This window comes from Equus caballus, chromosome 20, assembly GCF_041296265.1.
Source record: "Equus caballus isolate H_3958 breed thoroughbred chromosome 20, TB-T2T, whole genome shotgun sequence".
Taxonomy (NCBI): Eukaryota; Metazoa; Chordata; class Mammalia; order Perissodactyla; family Equidae; genus Equus; species Equus caballus.
In genome coordinates, this window is record NC_091703.1 from 57,477,006 (window position 1) to 57,501,615 (window position 24,610).

Consider the following 24,610-nt stretch of genomic DNA (forward strand, 5'->3'; position numbering starts at 1 on the left):
AAGACGACAAGCTAGTTTATAAAGTTAGCATAAATTGCTGGTTAAAAGTATTGATTCTGAAGTTACAGACCTTGGTTTGAATCCCAACTCTGCTTACTAGCTGTACACCTTTGGCCATGTCACTTTACTGTGCCCTCAGCCCCAGCTTCAATTTCCTCATCTGCTAAATGGGGGCAATCCATTACGTCCTTGGTGCTACGAGGATTAAATGCGCTAATTGGAAGAAATGCTTTAGCCAGGGCCTGGTACATGACAGGTGCTCAGTAATGGTAGTTGTTATTGTCTCTGTTTTTATCAACACCAGATCTTGACACAAAAACCCTGAAAAATAAAATTATTAGGCCAATTTTTGTTATAAATTAGATGAGTAAATTCTAAATGAAAGAGTAGCAAATCAGGTTCAATAGTATATGAAAAGAATCACCTACTATGACCAGTTTCTTTTCTCTCCCACACTCCTGGATTGCCATTTCATTTTCTCCTGTCTCTGCCAACTTCCCACACCTCCTCCCATATCCTCATCTCAGTTGACGACTTTGCTTCCTACTTCATTGAGGAATTGGAGGATAAGAAGAGACTGTCATCTCCCTGCACTTGTGCTTGTGTGCCCCACTCCTGTTACTCATTCTCTCCTGTGTCTCATGAAGGACCTATCCTCTTGTCCAACCAAAGGCAATAAATATCTCCATCTCTGCATCAGATCCCACTCTCTTTCGCCTAATCAAGGACATAGCTCCAGAGATTGTCCCCCCCTCTCTCCTGCAAGATCAAGTTTTCCTCTTCTAATGAATCATTCCCATGAGCATTAGACATACTATTATTTCTCCCATTTAAAAAAAAAACCTTCTTTCAGGCCATTTGCTTTTCCACCCTCCACCCTATTTCTCTCCTTCCCTTTATAGGAAAACTCCTTAAATGACTTGACTCTACCCACTGTGTTCAATTTTCCCCCTTTTATTCTCTCTGGATCCCACTTCAATTAGGGCCTTATTATTCCATTGTAACTTCTCTTCTCATGATCACCAATAACCTCCGTATATTAGTTTGCTGGGGCTGCAGTGACGAAGTAGCACAGATTGAGTGGTTTAAACAACAGAAATGTATTGTCTCCCAGTTCTGGAGCCTAGAATTCCAAAGTCAAGGTGTCAGCAGGGCCCTGCTCCCTCTGAAGGCACTAGAGGAGGCCTCTCTCTTAGCTTCTGGTTGTTCCTTGACTTGAGGCAGCTAAACGCCAATCTTCATATGGGGTTCTCCCTGTATACTTGTCTCTCTATATCCAAATTTCCTCTTTTTATAAGGACACCAGTCATATTGGATTGGAATTTACTCTAATGATCTCATTTTAACTTGATTATATCTGTAAAGACTCTGTTTCCAAAAAAGGAAATTCTGAGGTATGGAGAGTTAGGAGTCCAACAGATCTTTTTGGGGGGGCACAGTTCAACTCATAGAATCCCATATTGCTAACCCGAAAGGTCATTTCTCAATGGTTATCTTAAAGGCCTTGTTACCAGCATTTGATACATTTGGTTATCTCTCTTTCCTCAGAAAAAGTTTCTCCATTTGGCTTCTAGGACACCACATTCACTAGTTTTCCTCCTACACTGCTGATCTTTCCATCTCGGTCTATTTGGAAGATTCATTTCATCATCTTAGCCTCTAAATATTTGATGATGCCCCAGGCTCAGTCCTTGGACTTCTTTCCTGTCTATCTGCATTCACTCCATAGGTGATCACACCTAATTATATGGTGTTAAAGTCCATCAGTAAGCTATGACTCTCAGATTTATATCTTCAGACTGCCCTTCTCCCTTTACCTCCAGGCTCAATGTCCAACTCTGTACTTGACATGACTGATAGGCATCTCAGACTAACATGTCTTAAACCACATTCCTGACCTTCTCACTCAATCTTTTTCTCTCTTTCTTCCTCATCTTGGTTAATGCTAACTTCATTGTTCCAGTTTCTCAAACCAAAACCCATAATGCTATCTTATATTTCTGTATTTCTTTTACACCTTCACTCTGTCCTTTGGCAAATCCTACTGGCTTTACCTTCAGAGTATTTCTGGAATACAATCTTTCTGACCACCCCCACTGTTGCCACTCTGGTCCAAGTCACCATTCTCTCTCACCCAGATTATTATGGCGGCTCACTAACTGGTGTCACTACTTCTGCTGTTGCTCCTCTGCAGTCTATTCTCAACACAGCAACAAGAATGAGAATGTTAAACAAAGTCAGTTCATGTCCCTCCTCTCTTCAGAACCTTTCAGTGCATTTCCATTTCACTCAGGGTAAAACCGAAGTCAGCTTTATGATCATTGAGTCCATACGTGATTTGGCCACCTCCCCTCCACTCACCTCTCTGGCTGTATTTCCTACTGCTCTCCCCCACGTTCTCTGTGATCCAGCCACACTCGACCACTTGCTTTCCCTTTGAAGACATCAGACATGATCTTACTTCAGTGTCTTTGTACTGGCCATTCCCTCAGCCTGGAATGTTCTTCCCCCAGATAACCACTTGGTTTGCACCCTCACTTACTTCAAGTCCTCACTGTAAATTCATCTTTTCCCTGACCTCCCCCCCCCATCTAAAATTTCAACCTTTCTCCCCCCAATATTTTTTGTCCTCCTCCCCTGCTTTGTTTCTTCTTTGACACTTACAACTCTAGATAATCTATCATGTATTTAATATACATAATATTGTGTACATCTGTCCCCCTCCATACACACACACTACAGTGTACCCCTAGAAACCAAGTAGTAAAGTTGGCTATTGACTGGACTTCAAGCAACAGGAAAAGTCAGGAACTGCCAACTGCAGCTGCAGTATTCATGCATGCATTATTCACTCAGTAAATATTTATAAAGTCCTACTATATGTCAGGCACTGTTCTAAGTACCTAGGAAAATCCAGTGAACAAAGCAGACAAAGATCCTTGCTCTCATGGAATATCCATTCTAGTGGGACTATACAGTGAAAAATCATGAAAAATAATAAGCAAATTATCTAATATGGTAGCTGATGATAAGTGCTAGGGAAAAAACAGGGGAGGATTGGGATGTGAGGGAGAGGGGGTGTTTTACAATTTTAAATAGCATGGCCATGGTAAGTCTCCTTGTGAAGCTACAGTTAGCAACTAGGAAGATACCAGAGAGGTGAAGTTTCACATATAATCCAAATAAGAAAGAAGTCCGAGAGAAGAGTGCTCAGTAATGTTCCTGTAACTCTTTGAACTAAAAATCAGGGCTGTTTCTCTGTTTACAAAGCCTACTAGCTAAGAAAAATGGCAGAATATTTATGCCATTCTAGACATTCAGAATGGCAAAGGTGTGTGTGCTATTTGTGTATGTGTTAAGCATTTGAAACATATCTTGTGGGCCACAACTGAACAGCACAATAAGATGTAAAAGGAAAAAGGTGATCTATCTATTGTATAGAAGGGTATTAAATTGTAATTATTTATAGAGAACAAATGTGTACCTAAGAAAAACAAAGCATCAATTGAAAACTCTTGACTAATGAGATTTTAGTAAAGAATCAAAAATCAATTAAATTTTGCCCAGGTTCACTTAAATATGGCAGAAAGCTTAAGTTAAATATGTGTGAATCTCCCTCCTTTCTTGAAACCCCACAAAAAATAAGCTTAAAATGCCTAAAAGCACAAGAGAAGACCACAGGAGATGAAGAGGTCAATAAAATTTTAGAAGCTGAAAGGCAGATTGATGAGTGGTGACTGATTAAATATGGAGAAATCCGAAAGCTCAGTGTCTATGATGGGGGGGGGGAGCAGATAGAGGCAAAGAAATTAAAAAGACCTAAGCCAAATCACACCAGAGAACTACAAAAGGTTTAGGAACTGTACCCGTGAAAGGGAGAAAACTGGAGGAGTCATTGAAAAACCTACATACAGACCCTTTTGGGCCACAACGCCACACATTCTTCCCATGTAGCCTTCAACTCCCACTCTTCACCACAGCAGAAGGTGGAGGTTTTCTCTCAGGAGAGCTATGAACTCAGGGATGCTGGGCACAGCTGAGGGAAGGGGTGATCATTTGAGGGAATCCTTTAACATGGAACACAGAGATCAAGACAAACAAAGAGAAAAATAAGGTCAAAGGAAACAGAGACAATGCAGGGAGGAGAAGAAAGCTCCACAAAACAAGGACAGGGTAGTTTAAGAAAGGAATAGTCAAAGAATGAGGTGGGGGGCAAACCTAGAAATTCAATAAAATGTCTGGAAGTTAAAGTTAAGAAAATCTTGTACATACTGGAACAACAAGACAAAGAAAAGTAAAATAGAAAAGATTAGGAAAAAGAGAGAATTAGTCTAGGAGGTTGAACAGCCAAAGACAAGAGGTCCTAAAAGTGAGAAGAGACAAGAGGGAGAAGTTACAATAATAACAAAAAAATACAATAAATTTCTAGAACACAAATTTCTAGATTATAGGATACCAGCAAAGGCAAAAAGACTTGTCCAAGGCATAACACTGAAATTTCAGAACACCAGAAGTAAAGGGAAGATCCACATGCTTTCAGAGAGAACAAGCATGTCACATGCTAAGGACTGGGAATCAGAATGGCACTGGGCTTTTCACCAGGAACACTGAAAGCTCCAAGATAATTAAGCAATGCCTTCAAAATTCTGAAGGGAAATAATTTAAACCTCAACTTCTATACCCAGTGAAATTATCAACCAAGTGTGAGGGTAGAATAATATTTTCACACTTACAAATTCTCAGTAATCTACTTTTCATGCTTTCTTTTTCAAAAGCTAATGGAGGATGAGCTCCTCCAAAATGAGAGAGTAAATCTGGAAAGAGAAAGACAGGTATCCAGGAAACAGTTAGTCCAATTCAGGAGAGAGACAAGGAGGAGCCACAGAATGATAGTGAAGGGAAGCTCCAGAATGACAAGTATACAATGGCCTAGAAGCAGCTAGTCCAGATTGTGGAGGTGTACAGAAGGTTCCAGAAGAGATATCTCCAAGAAAAATATGAAATTGATAGATGATATTGATGTATCCAAACATACTGAAAGGAGATTTTACACCTCTGGTAGGAAGTTTAGAGATGTGTGAGAGAAACAGTAAAATAATAATAATAATAAGCAAACTAAAAAAATGAAATCATTATTAAATCTAGGGGGAAAAAATCATGTTTTAAAGGAAAGGAATTGTCATCACTGTAATAATGTAAGTACGATATTTATTGAACTAACAATTGTGCTACCACTATACTAAAATGATGGAAAAGGAGAACAGCACATGTAATGTATGCATATGTTTGCATGTGGCTACTACGTGTGTGTGTTTCTTTGTGGCTTGGGAAGAAGTTGAAAGAGAGCTACATTGTCATATTACAGAGTTGGAAGTCAATAAATAACTATATGAATGTGGAAAAAAATCAAGAAATAGCTATATATGCATATTATTAAGACTATGAAGAAACAGGTAAATGGACTGGAATTGATGGCCTGGGTGGTGAGCGATAGAGCAGAGGACTACTGTTTTTCATTATAAGCCTTATTTTATTTAAAAAATAATAAATGCAGGGGCCGGCCCCAAGGCTGAGTGGTTAAGTTCGTGCCCTCCACTTTGGCGGCCCGGGGTTTTGCCAGTTCAGATCCTGGGTGTAGACCTGGCACCGCTCATCAAGCCATACTGAGGCAGCATCCCACATCGCAGAACTAGAGGGATCTGCAACCAGAATATACAACCATGTACTGGGGGGCTTTGGGAGAGGAAGGGAAAAAAAAGAAGATTGGCAACAGATGTTAGCTCAGGTGCCGATCTTTAAATTTAAAAAAAATTTAAAAAATAAATACCTGGTACATAAAAGGTGTCCAAAATCTAGTAGCTACCTTTTTTTTTTTTTTTAAAGATTGTCACCTGGGCTAACAACTGTTGCCAATCTTTTTTTTTTTTTTATGCTTTATTTCCCCAACCCCCCCGGTACATAGCTGTATATCTTAGTTGCAGGTCCTTCTAGTTGTGGGATGTGGGCCGCCGCCTCAACATGGCCTGACAAGCAGTGCCATGTCCGCGCCCAGGATCCGAACCCTGGGCCGCCGCAGCAGAACACAAACTTAACCACTCGGCCACAGAGCCAGCCCCGCTACCATTTTTTAAAAATCAATTTCCTTATAGATCAGAAATTGCTGGTTATATTCCTAAAAGAAGGAAAAAAGAATATACTCACATTAATTACAAACAACTATAAAATATCTACTAATTACCCTAACAAGAAATGTGTGGGATCTATGAAGAAAAATTTAAAAAGTCAATGGAGAAATTTCTCAATGGAGAAATACATAAACCTAAATAAATGGAGAGACATGTCACATACATAGATGAGAAGAGAAGATGCCAATTTATCCCAAAACAATGAATTGTTTGAATAGAATCGCAATCAAATACCAATGATTGTTTTGTTTTGGTTTGTTTTGGTAATTTGACAATAACTGTTCTAAAATTAACCTGAAAGAATAAATAGGTAAAATCAATTAAAACATTCTGGGAAAAAAATATGCAGTCATAACGTGTCAACACTAAATCACATAAATTTCCATTAAAGGCAACTTGCTAGTGCATGAATCAGCAGATCAGTGGAACAAAATGCATATCCCCAAAACGGAATCTCACGTACGATCAGGAAACCACCCTAGAGGGACTAGGGTGGAGAGGTAAGGAGAATGGATTGAGAGAGGCCGAACCACGGTTCAAACCCCAGCTCTGCCACCTACTCACTGTGTAACCTTGTGCACGTTGTTTAACCAATCTGTGCCTCAATTTCCTCATCTCTAAAAGGAAATAATAAAAGTACTTAGCTGGGTGACATGTAAAGCATTCAGAACAGCCTGGCAATAGCAAGTGCAATATAAGTAGTTGCTATTATGGTGTCACTGTCACAAGTCACCAGGGCCAACTTCACGGGTGTGTGACCTGCACAGTCACACAGGGCCCTGCTCCTAGAAAAGGCCCCACATACTGGTTAAAGGCTCTGCTGTCATCATATTAAAATTCTTAAGAAGTTTTGAACAAGAGTCCTGCATTTTCACTTTGCAATGGACCTGGCAATTTGGGTAGCAAGTCCTGCAAGTCAATCAGGAAAAACATGAATTATTCAACAAATGGCACTGAGAAAACTGATATTCCAGGGGAGGAATGTTCATGTGAGGTTCTCATTTCACCCCATGTGGCACACTACAAACATAATGATACAGTTTAAATAAAAACTCCATGTTCTGAATTTGAATGGGAAGTACTGGCTTAAATGTATGATGAATTTTATCTTTAAAAATTTATAATATATATTTTCTAATACTGTTCACTGAATAGGCCTAGAAACAAGAACCCAATAGCAAAGAGCACTCCTAGCTCCTGGATATGGTCTTGTAAGACTATTTCCCACTGAAAGGAGCTAGGGTTCCTTGCAGAAATGGCTGATTCCAGAATTTGCATAGAAAATGTGCAAGGTGAGCCTTCTCAGGAGGCTTGAACAGGAAATATAGATGAAAATCTTGTCTTACCAGAAAGCAAGGAAGTTATCAAAGACTATATGGACATGTCAACTAGAAGAGGTTCCCACTGGGCAAAGATGGGCCAATTTGAGCATCAATAAGAATGATAACTGCAATAGATTATCATACTTTTTTTTTTTTTTAAAGATTAGCACCTGGGCTAACAACTTGTTGCCAATCTTCCTTTTTTTTTTAAAGATTGGCACCTGGGCTAACAACTGCCACCAATCTTTTTTTTTTTTCTCCTGCTTTATTTCCCCAAACCCCCCCTGTACACAGTTGTATATGTTAGTTGCAGGTCCTTCTAGTTGTGGGATGTGGGACACCACCTCAATGTGGCCTGAGGAGCGGTGCCATGTCTTCGTCCAGGATCCGAACCCCGGGCCGCCGCAGCGGAGCGTGCGAACTTAACCACTCAGCCACGGAGCCAGCCCCTATCATACATATTTAAACGCATGAGTTCATAATGGTATTCAAAAAAGAAAAAACTTAATGGCCATCTGAAAGAACCAACTCATTATTTTGAAAACTGGCAAATACAAACCAAAAAATCATGTGTTTATCCTGCCATTCTTAGATGAAATGAAACTCATAGTAACCCTATAGTTAACGAGAGGAAGTTTTCCTTTGTAGAAGAATTCTACCTAATAAATGAAGAAGAAAATAATTAAAATATCACCATTTGCAATCCATTATGATATGTTGAATCTAAGCATGATCATCAGTGACCACTAATATCACAGAAAAAGCTAACTATGCATTAAATGCCACCTGATGGATGTTAAAACATGACCTAAATCTGATCAAGCCTTTAGCTCTAACTGCCAATTTACAGCAAATACAGGGAACAGAAGAATCTGTTAAGCATCACTTTAGGGATGCAGTCAGCAAAATCCAGGCTATGGAAGATCCTGCAGGGCAAACGACTCAGTTTCTTCAACTAGCACATTGCAAGGAAAAAACGAGGAGAGGGAGAGGAAGCCTAGAGCTTGTGTGAAAGAGACAGCAACCAATTCTAATGTATGGACCGCATTTGGATCCTGATTCAAACAAACAAAAATAACAGCAATGAGACAATCAGAAATTTGAACATTTACTAGGTTTTATTTTTAACGACATTAAAGAACTATTGTTAGGTATTTCTGGCTATGACAATGGTGTTATGGTTATATTTTTTAAATGTCTTACTTTTAGAGACACATAAGAAATATTTACAGACTAAATGAGATGATTCCTGTGATTTGCTTGAAGTAGTCTTGGGGGTAGGAAGAAAGTGGGTGGGGATATTGGTGGAACAAGATTTGCCATGAGATGGGGCCAGCCTCGTGGCCTAGAAGTTAAGTTTGGCCTGCTCTGCTTTGGCCACCCAGGGTTCGGTTCCTGGGCACAACCTCTACCACTTGTCAGTGGCCATGCTGTGGTGGTGACTACATACAAAACAGAGGAGGACTGGCACAGATGTTAGCTCAGGGCGAATTGTCTTCAAGCAAAAGAAAGAGGAAGATTGGCAACAGATGTTAGCTCAGGGCAAATCTTCCTCAGCCAAAAAAAAAAAAAAAGATTGATCGTGAGTTGAAACTGGGGGATAGGGTATATGGAAGTTTACTATTTTTGTTTGTGTTTAAGATTTTCCATTAAAAGTTAGAAAACATATATCCAGGCAGGAAAAAAGGTTACTCATAAAAAGATGTTTAAACCATACAAAATATATGAGTGAATATTTAGCTGATCTGAATGGTTAATGACATTCTAAACATAGAAAAAATGAGTAATATACTAAAGAAAAGACTGCCACTTTAAAATAAAAACTAAAAATGTGTGTATGCTTTAAAAGTATCATAAAATTAAAAGATACTCTAAGAAAAATACAACTTACGACAAATACAAGATTAAAATGCTTAGTATATAAGGGAGTTAATAATAATAGGTAACACATTGTGCATATAATGCACTAGGCACTCTAATAAGCACTTTACAAAAACCATTTATTATAAAACAGAAAAAGTACTAATATTCCATGTTCTAATGGATAATTCATGAAAGAAGTTCAAATAGTCAATAGATATATATTTAACTTGACAATAATCAAATAATTGCAATTTAAATTGCACTAAGATTTTAACCTATCAAAGTAGTGAAGATCTGTGTTAATGATTAACACCTATTGTTGACGGTGCAGTGAAATGACTGACTTCTTACATTGCCAGTGGGCATGTTAAGTTGGAAGAATCTTTCTAGAGAAGAATTCTCAGCAATATTAATTGAGTCTTGAAAACATTTATACCTTTGAACCTATTATTATGCTTTCAGGAATTTACAGCATTGACATGATCAGAGATGCATATGAACAGATATGTCCTAGGCAGTTCATAAGAGTTTTGTTTGTAATAAAAACTGGAAGCAACCTAAATTCCAAAAGGGAAAAAAGGAACATTCAAATAAATTATAGAACATCAATACCTTGGACTATTAGGGAACCATTAAAGTCATGCTTTCAGGTGGAAGATACCCCATCAACAGGTAAATGGATACTGTAATTGTGGAGTATCCATATAATGAAATATTATTCATCAACAAAAAGGAATGGGTAACTGATACACACATCAACATAAATGAATCTCAAAACATTATGCAGAGCAAAAAAAAAAAATCAGACCAAAAAAAGGAGAATATACTGTTTGAGTCCATTTAAATGGAATTCTAGAACAGGTCAAACATCTCTGGCTAAAGAAGTCAGATTAGTGGTTGCCTCTGAGATAAATCCAGGGATTGATTTAGTAGGAACATGAGGCAACTTTCTGGGAGGATGGAAAAGTTCTATATCTTCTTCTTTTTTTTTTTTTTTGAGGAAGATTAACCCTGACCCAACGTCTGCCACCAATCCTTCTCTTTTTGCTGAGGAAGACTGGCCCTGAGCTAACATCTGTGCCCATCTTCCTCTGTTTTATATGTGGGACACCTGCCACAGAATGGCTTGACAAGCAGTGTGTAAGTCCGCACCCGGGATCCAAACCAGCAATCCCTGGGCCACCTAACTGGAACGTGCGAACTTAACTACTGTGCCACCAGGCCGGCCCTGGAAATGTTCTATATCTTGATGGGTGTGTGTTAAGTGGGGATTCCTTTTGTCAAACTCATGTCCCTTACCTACTTAATTTCTGCTCAGACTTCATATAAGATCTAGCCTTTGACTATGTAAATCAGACCTCAAAAGATCACATTTTCCAAGAAGATTTAATAAAATAGACAAAATACTCAGTTTACAGTCTTAACTGGAAAAAAAGAACCATGATACAATGCTATGTATATAGTATGGTCCTAAAAATGTAAAAGAAAATACACAAATATAGATAAGATACACAGATAGAAATAACAAGAAGGATATATTCCAGTGAACATGTATAACTTTCAGTATTAGAAAAAACAGTAAATATTCTTGATACCTCACTTTATACAAACTCTCTTTTTCTCTTTACATCCTAGCTTTGGCCTTCTTGCAATTCCTCAAATACAGAACTTGTGTTTCCTATGCCTGTGATGACCTCCTCATTCCCTCCAGCTGTTTAGTTCCTGCTCAGCCTTCAGCTCTCAGATCAATCTTGACCTCCCCAGAGAAGCCCTCTGTGCCCCCTTCCCCTCCAGCCTCTCCTTTGTGGCACTTAACAATCGTAATTTTTCATTTCTTCGCATGTCCCTTGAGGTAGCCCCACTGCAAGGTTTAGGGCACTGTCCTCTAGACTGCGGAGTCTCCCCAAGACTTCTGGCTCCAACTGCCAGTTCAGGGGTTTTCCAAAACCACCCTAAGCCTCAATACTGCTAGAGAAACTCACAAGTCTTTGAAACCTCTTATACTCATGGTTACATTTATTACAAGGAAAGAATACAAATTAGAACCAGCCAAAGTTGGAGAGATACATAGGGCAGAGTCTGGGCAGTTCCCAAATATGAAGCTTCTGTTGTCCTCCGGATGCCTTACCCCCCTAGCATTTATGTGTTACAGTATGCACCGAGTATTGTCCATCCAGGAAGCTCACCTGAGCACCAGTGTCCAAAGTTTTTATTGAGGGTTCATTACATAGGCATGATTGATTTGTTGATTGTCTGTGTGGTTGAAGTCAATTTCCAAATCTTTCTGGCTTTCTGGCTGTGGCCAGCTTCTATCTTAAGACTGCTGGGTATGATTGTTCCTACTCTGAGAAACTCCTTAGCATAAACTATCAGGAGTGGTCTGAGGGGCTCACCATGAATAACAAAGACACTCCTCCTTTCACTTGGGAAATTCCAAGGGTTTAGAGGTTACTTTCCAGGAACTGGAGGGGTCAGGGATAGGGGTGGGAGGCAACCCCTCTTTGAGCAGATCAAATTCTTGCTACATGACATGGTTATGTAAATAATGCCCCCCACCCCTCCCAGTTCCAAAGGGCTTGGATCACATCTCGTTTTGCTCCCCATCTCATTCCTAGCACCTAACATGGTGGGTGGCAAATGCTGAGAGTCTGTATAACATAGTAGTTTATAGCAGAGAATTGGCAGAGTCTGAATTTGAATCTGAACTCTTCTTTTCACTGACTAGGTTGACCCTGAACAGGTTATTTAACCTCTCACTGCCTAACCATCCTCATCTGTAAATTGGGGACGATGATCAAACCTATCTCAGCGAGTGCAGGGAGGATTAAATGAATGGTCATCAGTAAAGTGCTCAGAATAGTGCCTGACACAGAGTAAAAGGTAGATAAATGTTTACTATTATTAAATGCTCAATAAATAATTGCTGATTGAATGAGTGTCTGGCAACGAGAGGTGCTTAGTAAATATTAATTGAAAGAATATAAAATAAGATTTTCTTCTTTAGTAGATTTTCCTATTTTTCTATTAATATAGTACCAGATGTATTGATTTAGACGTGTCATCAATATTCCTGATTTTCAGCTCTCAAATGAAATATTATTCTAAAGATAATAGCTTAATAATATGCCTAAGAAAAGTACAAAAAAAGTTTCAGAGTCTTTTTACCTCTCCAGCAAAGAGTCCCTTCAACTGTAGAGTGAGGAGTTGAATTAGACAGGGTCCAAGGTGTCTTCCAACTCCAACAAAATGTTATTTGTCCTCAGGAAACAAACTAGATATAACAACAGAGAAGACCATTTTACATGGAGGCATGAAACCTTTGACTGTGTAAGTTTCCATTAAGAAAAAGGAACCAAGAGAACATTTGGCTGATTACCAAAATTCATCTTTAATATGTGAGAACATAGGTTTGAATTGTGGCAATGAATTTTTATTAATTCAATGGAATTTGACTCCCTGGCAAACCACACACAAAGGTCATAGAAAATTTATGTTAACCTGTGAGAAATGGTTTATTTTATCTTGTCGCTTAAACTGGCCTAATGTGAGTGTCTGGAAGGTGATTGATCCTGGAATCAGTAATGTCTCCAAACAAGAGATTAAACGCTTTCAAATAATACTATTAGCAATTAGAAAAAAGAAGCAACTTTTTAAAACATTCATTTTAGTTACAAAGTAATGCATACCCATTTAAATACAATAACCAAATGTTTTTAAATTGTTTTATTATTATTAAGCGATTATTTAATAATAAAAAGTAAATATGTTCCAACCGCTCTTCTTACCATGTTTATTTTCCAAAGGTAGCAAATGTTAGCAATTTGTTCCACATATTTCCATGCGTATACACACAATTAAAAAGACGTATGTATGCGCTTGTTATCAAAAGTATTTGTAAAGTGTTACTTTTTCTTGCCATTTTAGTGTTACCCCAGGCAGTCACCCAGTTTGAGGAATTGGTTGGCATGGCGGAGGCCCTGCTTAAAGGTGGAGGAACCATGTCAACGTCTGCGTCCACCCTCTGGAGAGCCACAAACAACTCCTCACCAGATTCCTTTGCCTCAACGTGCAGTAATTCTAATTCTAACTCCAGTTCGCCAATTTCCTTGAAAGCTGAGGAAGAGCATCACATCGATGAGAAACAGGTCAGTTGAAATACTTGCCCTATCTTTCTCTCAGATAGAGTTAAATACAAAAATTAAAATAAGAGTACAAGATGATCATTGTTTTATCAGATAACTTTAGGAAACTTTAGGTCACAACCATAACATTCCAATTGCCTAAAACAATATTTTTTTTCACAATAAACCTAATATTTGTAAAACAAATATCCAGTTTAGAAAACTAAAGTCAAATTGTGGACAATGATGAAGTTATTAAGCTAGAAAATTCTTCAACCAGTGACAGAAAGATAACTATGCATTAAAGGTTATAAAATTATATCACTGAGAGAAAGTAAATTTCAGCCCCTGTGTGCTGGCTGAACACGATTCTTTTTCTACTTTCCCAATTTCTCTTAATCAGGAAACAGAAGCTAAAAAGACAAGAGTTTTGTTAGAATCAGGTATCAGCCTCGGAAAATATGCCTTCAAGAGCAATAATTAAATACTAACAATCTAACATTCAGAATATTTGAATCTCAGTGTATCTGTTCCCTTTTGCTGTGTAACAGATTAGCACAAACTTAGTGACTTAACATAATACAGGTTTACTATCTCAGAGTTCTGTGGGTCAGAACTGTGGTGAAACAAACGTGTCGGCAGGTGCCCTCCTTCCTGGAGGCTTTCTGGAAGAAACAGTTTCCTCCTCATTTGGGTTGTTGTGGAATTCAATTTCTTGTGGTCGTAGAACTGAATTCCCTGTTTTCTTTTTTCTTTTTTTTTTAAAGATTTTATTTTTCCTTTTTCTCCCCAAAGCCCCCCAGTACATAGTTGTATATTCTTCGTTGTGGGTCCTTCTAGTTGTGGCATGTGGGACGCTGCCTCAGCGTGGTTTGATGAGCAGTGTCATGTCCGCGCCCAGGATTCGAACCAACGAAACACTGGGCCGCCTGCAGCGGAGCGCGCGAACCCAACCACTCGGCCACGGGGCCAGCCCCTGAATTCCCTGTTTTCTTGCTGATTGTAAACTGAAGGCCATTCCTGCTTCTCAAGGCAACTGCATTCCTTGGTTTGTGGCCCACTTCTGCCATCTTCAAAGCCAGCTGTGTCAGGCAAAGTGCCGCTCCCTCTTGGAATCTGTCCTCCTCCTTGTGTCCTTTCTCTGACGCACTCCTCTGCCTGCCTCTTCTACATGTAAGGGCTTCTGTGATTAGATGGGGCCCACCTGGATAATCCAAGACACTCACCCCATCTCAGTTACTTAACTCTTAACCACACCTACATGGTTGTTTTTGCCATAGAAGGTAACATATTCACACGTTCCAGGCATGAGGATGTGGAATTTTCAGAGAGCCATGATTCTACCTCCACACTGAGCAGGAAGCATTGAGGATGGAACTAATCCTTAAAGCACCAAATCCAGACTTCATGACAAGAATTTGTATATACTCTGGAATACCTCACAAATATTAGGAATTATCTCAAAGATAATAGTTGACTCTAACCTCTGATATGTAAAATATATATCAAAAGTATAATACATCCCCTTAAAAAATTTTGGTTTTGTTTTCTGATATGTCTTCACTCAATTAGTAATATATTTCTCCAGATAGTACTTTTCTTTTTCTAATTTCAATTTTTTTTTTTTTTAGTTCAAGATTGAAAAATGGCAGATAGCCCGTTGTAACAAGAGCAAGCCTCAGAAGTTTATCAATGATTTAATGCAAGTGCTTTACACAAATGAATACATGGCCACCCACAGCCTGACGGGGGCAAAATCCTCTACTTCAAGGGACAAAGCCGTCAAACCAGCTATGAATCAGAATGAAGTTCAAGAAATCATAGGTGCGAACATGATTGCGTTATATCGTCACATGAATTTGAAATTATTTTACCCTTCAAGGTTAAGTTATCCTTTCACCATCTTTATTTTTTTCAAGATTACTTTCCAGTGAAAGAGAAATCTCTTATTAAATATGAGGTACAAACCTCTTATTAAATATGGAAAATTTTGTAGAAAAACTCTACATTAAAAGTGGTTGTTAAAATAAAACCAAATTTTACATCACTGAAAAGTTTGAATTCATAGCTGTAGAAAAGTAAATTTTGAAAATCCTTTGAAACAAAATTTCAGAAAGAGTTTATATCTTATTTTCTCTTTCTTATCTTGCTTATATCCCTTATCTTTTATTCTAGAAAAAGAGAGGTTAATTTGAGCATCCTATTTATGGTTTTTAAGTTAATGAATCTCCTTAAATATAATAATCTAGATAATAAAATAATTTTTATTTTTTGCAAATATCCAGCAAATTTAGAGAGTCCCTGAATCTCAGCTCTCTCTATGTCAGTAGTATGTCATTTCCTTAGTTGGAAAAGGGTCAATCCAAATCTAGATTTTTTGACTGATGTTGAGAATGGATAAAAATAAATTCCTAACATTTTGGAGCAAGGGGACTTGCTCCAAAGAGCAAGAAGAGTTCAGAGCAAGTAGCAAGGTTCAAGCTGAGTGGTACCACAGAAAGACAAATATGTACGCTCTCGGCTTATAATATAGATCTTCATTATCTCTAGCTTTGCTTTGAAAAATCTACCTATATATTCATCAATGTAAATATATCATGGGTGTTTGGGCTGCTCTTGCAAAATGGAGACAAAATTATAATGTAGATTGTTTGACGCTTTATCTCAGTTCATACCTTCAGATGCAGAGGCCTCATAAAATGTTTCATGTGTTATTGTTGTTTTTACAGGAGTCACAAAGCAATTATTTCCCAACACAGATGATGTTTCAATTAGAAGAATGATAGGGCAAAAGCTGAACAACTGTACCAAGAAGCCAAATTTAAGCAAAAATCTGAACTCTCAGGATATTAAGTAGATCCTTTTGGTAAGTCCTTTAAATCTTCACAATCCTTTCAAGGTGGCAAGGAGATGTAATACTTCTATCCTTGGAATAGCATTTTCTGAACACTCTGCGAGAGACTACTAATGTCCTATGAAATGCTAATAGGTGTTCCTGAGGGTGACAGTGGGACCGGAAGGGGATGTAAATTTGGGAAATACTGAGTTCATTTGCACAGATTTTCCTTTCCCAGAACCTCTCAGATATTTTGATAACCAAGCACAAAAGAAGTCTCTCGGGAGGGGTTACAGGATGTAGTGTTTTCCAGAGGAACTTTTTTTCTTTATAGAACATTAGTTAACTTGTGGGTGGAGGTAGAAAGGAGCCAAAGGAGGGACACAGGACAATTTACAAGTGTTTCTCTAGAACAAGGGAGATGCAGACCCTTGGGAAATCTCTGAGGTGCGTCAATGGGACTGAACTTACAACTCTAAACGGCTTTGACCTGTATGCTAAGTGCTGGCTGGAGGTATTGAGGGTCTCCTCCACCATCCTCCATTCTGCTTCTCACTGTCTTTAAGTCTTTAAATCAGCTGTTATAGTTTGCTTTGTTTGATAAGGATTTTTACCAAGATGTTTCCATTGTACTAAGAAGGGGAATTCTTTGTTTTTAGTGAGTTCTGAAGGAAATCACTGGACAGTCAGGGCCTCCCTGGGCAGAATTGTGCAGTGGAATTTTGTGCGTGCTTTAGCAACCCAATGTTCTGGCCATTTCACCTGTGCCCACCCTTCTTCTCCATTATTTTGATGCAAAATATGTGAAAAATATGCATTATTGGTGTTATTAATATTTTAAATTGATAAGAGGTATATGGTAAACACATAAGGGCAGGTTTCTCCCCCACTTTCTTTACTTTTATCTTTGACTTCCACTTTGCCTGCTCTGTGCCTAACTCTAGCCACCTCTGAGACCACTTTACTTCTCTCTTTCTTCTGACCGTGTTTTAAATGGATGTGGAACTGCGTGAATGCAGTGATTGCCCCACCCATTGCTGACTATGACCCCATCCTCCTTGAGGGTTCCTTACTATGTTGCTGTACAACTAAGGCTAGGTCAGTGAGAGGCAACAATAGTCTCTCTTCCCTAAAAAAACCCAACAACTTATAACAACTGCAAGGGGATTATTTGCCTTAGCTCATACATGCTGGTAGACTGACTCGAAGATTTTTATAAAAGATAAGGATTTTTGTGATTAAAGTGATTAAAAATTTCAGTAGGTTGTGAATCTCACATCTTCCCGCTTGGGAGAAAATTTTGCTTAAATGAGCCCTTAGAACTTGTCATTTTGACATGAGGTTACCCAGTTATCCTGGTGTAGGATGGCCAAGGTCCCTTCCTAAATGCCAGGAATCCAGCCCTCCAAGTCATAGGGCTGTCTTTGGGAGCACATTATTGTATGTCAGAGCTCTGAAAATCATTTTAATACCCTAACTCCTGCCTTTTTAATATCTCATACTGCCAGGGGTAGGCACAAAACTCATCTTTGGCCATATCAGTCAGCAGAGTGTTGAAGATATTAAAGTAAGAGGTTTTTATATCAGTTTTGCATGTACTTGCCAGTAGTAGTGTTATTAAATCACCTGGCTATGGCATTAATTAAAATTGAAAAAAGGAACAAATCTTTTGCTATGAATCCAATCTGTTCTGCTGCCTTCTGGGCCTGAGCTTTGCTTTGTTGCCAAGTTGCACTGAATAGAAATATATTTTGAATCAGAAGTAGAGATTAACACTAGAATGGAAAAAAAATTTAATTGGCAGGTATTTTTCATTTGAAGTATGGCTAAATGCAGATTATTTCAAAAGGACTGAGAAAATATGCTGGGAAAGACAGGGTCACATAAAACCGGATTTAGCCATGCTTGATGAATTAGTCAGATACAGCGCCACCTAGTGGAATGCTGCTCCACTTTTCTCTTCTTGGTCGTTTAACAGGAGCCTAAGATGACTACACTTACTCAGGCAAACCATACCCCTTCCTCACTCCGCCCGCGAGAGTATTCTTTGGAAAAATAACTTTCCTCGCATTACTATTAGCAAGGCAATATGTACTGCAAAATCATGGAGACGCCTACGAATTCCTATACATCCGGGAAGCCTAGCCACCCCCACCCAAGGGCCCTGTGGCTGACTGTGCCTTCCACCCAGTACTAAACTCAAGGTTGCCCCTAGTGGGTTGGATTTGACAGGACAATCATTTCCCAGCCAAGACTCATTTCTGTAAGGATAAGCGCTCAATTCCATCCTTCCCCCTTTCTCACCTATCGTCTCTCACTGCTGTGACTGCCCTCAGGTTGCCTGCAGCTTGCACTTTGCCAGGAGTGCCATGTTGCCAATCTTTCTGACCTTTCTCCATATTTTGCTTTTTTCTTATACTAGCCAAAGAAAGTTTTATTTATAAGAATTACAGAATCCTAGAACATCACCTCCATGACACCCTGCTACGTGGTCAAACAGGCTTCTCCTGAAATTTCCAAAGCTGCCTCAGTATATAATCTCTGCTATAGCATTACATATGCATATATTACATTAAAGATGATCTAATTCAGAGCGCTCAAACAGGGTGGGAGGGACTTTGTCCCCTGCCCCTCAAGTGGGGAACATTTGAAAGTGTCTGGAGATATTGTTGGTTGTCACAACTGTGTGATACTCCTGGTATCTAGTGGACAGAAGCCAGGGACGCTGCAAGACACCCTACAATGCATAGGACAGCCCCCCACAACAAAGAATTACCCAACCCAAAATGGCACTTGTGCCAAGGTTGAGAAATCTTGGTCTAAAATGATTTCTTTACTTTGGAGATAATGAAACTAAAGCCTAAAGAAGTGAAGTGAATTGCCAAGGTCATATGACTACTAACTAGCAGACAGCCAGTACTAGCATATAGTTCTCTGTATTTCTTATTGCATTAGTCATTGGTTCTCCAGAGAAACAGAACAAATAGGATGTACAGAGAGAGATTTATTTTAAGGAATTGGCACACACAACTGTGGGGACTGAGAAGTCTGAAATCTGCAGGGCAGGCCAGCAGGCTGAAGACCCACGGAAGAGGTGGTGTTGCAGTCTTGAGTACAAAGACTGGAGGCAGAATTCCTCCTTCCTCAGAAGACTTCAGTCTTTTCTCTTAAGGCCTTCAACTGATTGGGTGAGACTCACCCACATTATGGAGAGTAATCTGCTTTACTGTAAATCTGCTGATTTAAATGTTAATCTCGTCTAAAAAATACCTTCACAGCAACATCTACACTGGTGTTTGCCAAACAACTGAGTACCATAGCCTAGCCAAGTTGACACATAAAATTAAATGTTTTAGGGTCAGAAAGTCTGTTTTTGAAGCCTGTTTCACCTCTTAATAAATGTGTCCCCTTTGGAAAGTCACTTGACCTCTCTGACTTTAATCTAAACAGGGATAATAGTACAATCTACCTCAGGAATGGATCCAGGATGTATGGAACCTGGAGCTTAATGGAATTTGGGAAACTCTCTTTAGGAAAAGAAACACAAAATTATGAATACGCAATCAGTTACAACTCTGTATATTAATTTATAACAAATAAATTATGAAAACTGTGTAGTGTTTAAAAGTTAACAAATTTCTCAAATATCACATAATGTAGGGAAAATTACAAAACATTTTTATCAACAGCTCTATAATACTTTTATCCTACCTTTTTTGGTTGCATACATGTTGATTGCCTCTTCATTTGACAATGATTTTGTAACAGCCTTTTCTATAGAAAGAATGGGAAAGTAATTTAGACTATCTTCTAGCATAGTTGATGAAAATTTGCTTTTTTTTTTTAACTCACTGTACCAATGACAATGCGTATCTTCTTTTTTTTTTTTTTTTAAAGATTGGCACCTGAGCTAACAACTTGCCAATCTCTTTTTCTTTTGCTTTTTCTCCCCAAATCCCTGCCCCCAGTAGAAAGTGGTATACTTTTAGTTCTAGGTCCTTCTAGTTGTGGCATGTGGGATGCTGCCTCAGCATGGCCTGATGAGTGGTGCCATGTCCACGCCCAGGATCCCAACCGGCAAAACCCTGGGCCGCCAAAACGGAGCGCACGAACTTAACCACTTGGCCACGGGGCTGGCCCCAGCTTTTTTTTTTTTTTTTTTTCTTGACAGTTTATAGAGGTTTCTTTCAAATTCTCAAATCTTTATTAGCAATGTAATTTTTAGGGCCGTTGTGAATTTGGGTAAACCTGTATTGAGTTTCTTTGTTATCTGAGCTATAAGATTTCAGGGAATTTCAAGTTTTCTGTGGAGTGAGTGCTCTTAACTATTCTTTGCATTGACTATATTCATAGTACTCCTGGAAGACACTGTAAACTGGAATGGCCAGCAACAATGTAACTATACATGGAAGGGATTGCAAAGCACAAAATATATGCCAGTCAATCCTTAACAAAATCTCAGAAATTCCACTGCCACTCCAAGGTTACAATCAGAGGATAAAATATGACTGAGGAGCAGTTGAAATGGAGACAGTAGTCTTAACCAATTATGGTTGAAATAGCTAATTTTGGCAAATTTAACAAAAAAATGTAACCATGTGAAGATATTGCTAGGGCCCCTTTTTTTGGCAGGTACCCACGCAACTAAGCTTCATTAGCTTCCCAGTAATTCTACCTCTCACCTAGTTCATTTCATTTTTTTCTTTTGAAAGAGGTAAAGCAGATTTGAGAAACTTTCTATTTAAACAATCAACAAATGTTACTGAAGAATGACAAACAGAATTGTTGATAATTTTTTAAGACAGTTGACTGGTATGTGGGGATGGTTCATTTTACTTTGTGTGTTTGAAATTTTATCTCATTAAGAAGTTTTCTAAAGTCATTTGAGGTAAAAATATATGTTAAATATTTTAACTATCTATGCTGGAATTCCTCTGAATAGATAATAAAATATTTCCTAAGTCATCTCAATAGTAATAGTTCTTATCAGCAATTTGTATTTTCAAGCCAAAATTTGTTGTCAACACAAAATAACTAACTTGGACAACTGTTAAAAATGCTCTAAGAACTCTAATGTAAATTTGCTCTGTTTTTTGAAATTTGCTTTTTATAGGTGTTATAGGTGCCTGAAACAAAGCATCTGCAGTTCTAAAGCTAACATTGGATTTTGCTGGAGAATCTGCAAGCGTGCTGGCAGTCAGCACAACGGGACATAGCGGCAGGCTGAGAGAGATCGGTAACATCCACGGGCTCCTCTGATGGAGCAACCAGCTTGCTGAAGAAGCTGCATGTAGATTCCACCCTAAATACCAGTGAAGCATCAAACCAGAGAATTTCTAGCAGCCAAATAAGCATGCAATATAGTTTCTTGGAAATATGCATTTTCCATCCTTCTCTGTACACCTAACTTAACAGAATAGTCAGAGCCCTTATCATAGCAACAGAAACTTCAACCCCTACGATTCATCATTGTCCAACTCAGTCACTGTATGTTTGTTATTACCATGCCTCCTCATGTTAGTTTTTGGATCTTTAGCATAAGCACATGTTTGGAAAAGTAAACAGTGAAATAATCCATGTTCAGAAACATGGGAGCAGCAAAGTCAGCCTCAAATCAGATAATCATATCGAACCAAGTAATCGTGTTTTAGCAATAAAATTACAGGATTATTCTGTTACCTAAAAATGTATAAAATGGGAATCTGAAGAAAATGAGAGCAGCAAGACCTTTTTGTTTTAATATGAAACTATTCCATTGTACTTGAAAAAGAAATAAACCCGGGGCTGGCCCCGTGGCCGAGTGGTTAAGTTTGCGCGCTCCGCTGCAGGCGGCCCAGTGTTTCGTCGGTTCGAATCCTGGGCGCGGACATGGCACTGCTCGTCAGACCACGCTGAGGCAGCGTCCCACATGCCACAACTAGAGGAACCCACAACGAAGAATACACAACTATGTACCGGGGGGCTTTGGGGAGAAAAAGGAAAAAAAAAAATAAAAAAATCTTTAAAAAAAAAAAAAAAAAGAAAAAGAAATAAACCCAAGTTTTTGTGACTGTTAAAATAATGCATCAACTTTCAGAAAAATCTTTTTTATGTTTGTTTACATGCTTCTTTTTATTGCCCAAAGTATATTAAATACAGATGTGTAACATAAAACATCAATATCATCTAAAACATCCTGTATAAAATATACCATCCTATGTATCTGGTTGGTTGGATTGCTACACTGTTTAGTTTAGTTTTGACTGATTTGTTTTCATAGTATCAGAAGAAAGGAGACTTGAAAACAAAATCATATGGGTTTGATAATCACACAAAAAGATAAATACTTTGTAAATGAATGAAAGATAAGAAATTCTTCATCAAGAGGCTTTTCCTCTGATGTCAGGGTGTCACGCGTGACAACTCTGTAATGCCAAGCCATGCTTCTTCGGTGCACAAGTCATGTTTAAACTTGGAAAAGAAGATGCGTATCATAGTGAGAAAGTTCAGTACTGTGGACCCAGGGAACATTCCATAAATGTTGCTTGATAACAATGTGGCTGTACAAAATAAATATTCCTAAGGAAATAACATGTTAACATTTGCTACTTTTACTTAAATATAAATAAATCCCATTGAAAACATAAAAAGTATTTGATTATTTCTTATTAGTGTATAAAATCCAGGGGAGGGGCCGGCCCCGTGGCCAAGTGGTTAAGTTCCTGCGCTCCACTTCAGCATCCCAGGGTTTTGCCAGTTCAAATCCTGGGCGCGGACATGGCACCACTCATCAAGCCATGCTGAGGCGGCATCCCACATGCCACAACTAGAAGGATCCACAACTAAAACTACACAACTATGTACCAGGGGGCTCTGGGAGAAAAGGGAAAAATAAAATCTTAAAAAAAAAAAAAAAAGAAAATCCAGGGGAAATATCCTTTTCTAGGCTGATGGCTTCTTTACCTATATATTGAGCCATTACCATTATAATTGGACTGTGTGGCTCTGCCTTGTTTGTCTTCTAAAGAGCTATGCTATGTAGGGTATATAGACAGTACCCACGCTAAGCATCCACGCTATAGAGGATACATACACAACTTCCAGGGAGGTTAATATTTTCATTGAAAAAGGATAATCTTACTAAGATATATGTTATTTCCTAACAAAAACTACTTGGTAATATAAATTTTGTCTACTAAATATAATTTTTTTTGCCTTTGCAAAACATAACTGTATTATTCAATTGGAACTCCTATGGTCCTTCCTTAAAGTATTTTGAGATGTGTTGATATTTTTACAGATAATAGAAGACACATTTTCTTTTCAATTCAGCTTCATATATTGGTTCTAAATGAGTTATAAATTAAGAAAACTAACGAAACTGAATAGAGTGCCCAGAAAGCAATTAATATACATGTATGTGTATGTGTATGCATATATTATGTATTCACATACATAAGAATTTAGAATATGATTAAAGTAGAACCTTTAATAAGCAGGGAAAGGGAGCTTTCCAAAAAATGATACTGAGAAAATTGGTGAATGAAAAGTAATTAAGTTATATTCCTACTTCAAACCATATTCCATAAAGAATTCCAGATTAATAAAAAGTAAAAATTGAGGTCAGATGAAAAAAAAATACATAAATATTTTTATGTTCTCTGATGGGGAAGGACTTTCTAAGTCTACAATTAATGCAGCAAAAGTGTCAAAGAAAAATTTACTAATGTACGAGTTCCTGCATGCATGTTCTGTGGTCTTCCTACATGGATACGGTAGTTTCATTAAGATTGATGGAATGTGTGGTCAGCATCTTCATCTGTTCCATGACAACATTTTTCTGTGAATGTCTTTGATGCATTCATCAAGTTTGCAGCTCTTTTCACATTTTTTTCTTGTAAAATCTTTGTACTCATGGTGTGCCATAGTCTTTCTTGAATACTTATTTTTGTTTTTTGGGGTTTTTTTTTTAGGAAGATTACCCTGAGCTAACATCTGCTGCCCATCCTCCTCTTTTTGCTGAGGAAGACTGGCCCTGAGCTAACATCCATGCCCATCTTCCTCTACTTTATATGTGGGACGCCTACCACAGCATGGCATGACAAGCGGTGCCATGTCCGCACCCAGGGTCCGAACCAGCGAACACCAGCCACCAAAGTGGAATGTGCGCACTTAACCGCTGGGCCACTGGCCAGCCCCGTGAACACTTATTTTTGAATGACATGGTTTGTCCCCGTCCAGCTATTTGCAGGTGGGGTCATGGAGGGTGGGAGGCTTCCCACCTCTCACAGGCCCTCTCTCTGC

At 38.5% G+C, this 24,610-nt stretch overlaps 1 protein-coding gene and 1 long non-coding RNA gene across 15 annotated transcripts in view; one reads left to right on the top strand and one right to left on the bottom strand.

Moving 5' to 3' along the window:
* The window catches only part of BEND6 (BEN domain containing 6), a 55,905-nt gene extending 32,949 nt beyond the window's left edge, over positions 1 to 22,956 (top strand). For 5 of the 11 annotated variants that reach the window (XM_070245737.1, XM_023624313.2, XM_023624314.2 and 2 more), the window contains exons 4-7: positions 13,295 to 13,515; positions 15,123 to 15,315; positions 16,221 to 16,357; positions 21,441 to 22,956. In XM_070245737.1, coding sequence (XP_070101838.1) covers positions 13,295 to 13,515; positions 15,123 to 15,315; positions 16,221 to 16,348 — 542 coding nt within the window. In that variant the 3' untranslated portion in view covers positions 16,349 to 16,357; positions 21,441 to 22,956. Of the gene's footprint in view, positions 1 to 12,095; positions 12,251 to 12,633; positions 12,698 to 13,294; positions 13,516 to 15,122; positions 15,316 to 16,220; positions 16,358 to 21,440 lie in introns of those variants that run through there. The other 6 variants (XR_011430072.1, XR_011430071.1, XR_011430076.1 and 3 more) reach the window with 4 other exon arrangements.
* The window catches only part of LOC106782269 (uncharacterized), a 114,041-nt gene that overhangs the window by 31,172 nt on the left and 58,259 nt on the right, over positions 1 to 24,610 (bottom strand). For 2 of the 4 annotated variants that reach the window (XR_011430078.1, XR_011430077.1), the window contains exons 2-5: positions 20,039 to 20,101; positions 12,536 to 12,641; positions 2,362 to 2,434; positions 71 to 321 (exon numbers count right to left, since the gene is read on the bottom strand). This is a non-coding gene — a long non-coding RNA (uncharacterized lncRNA). Of the gene's footprint in view, positions 1 to 70; positions 322 to 2,361; positions 2,435 to 6,749; positions 6,803 to 12,535; positions 12,642 to 20,038; positions 20,102 to 24,610 lie in introns of all 4 variants that reach the window. The other 2 variants (XR_011430080.1, XR_011430079.1) reach the window with 2 other exon arrangements.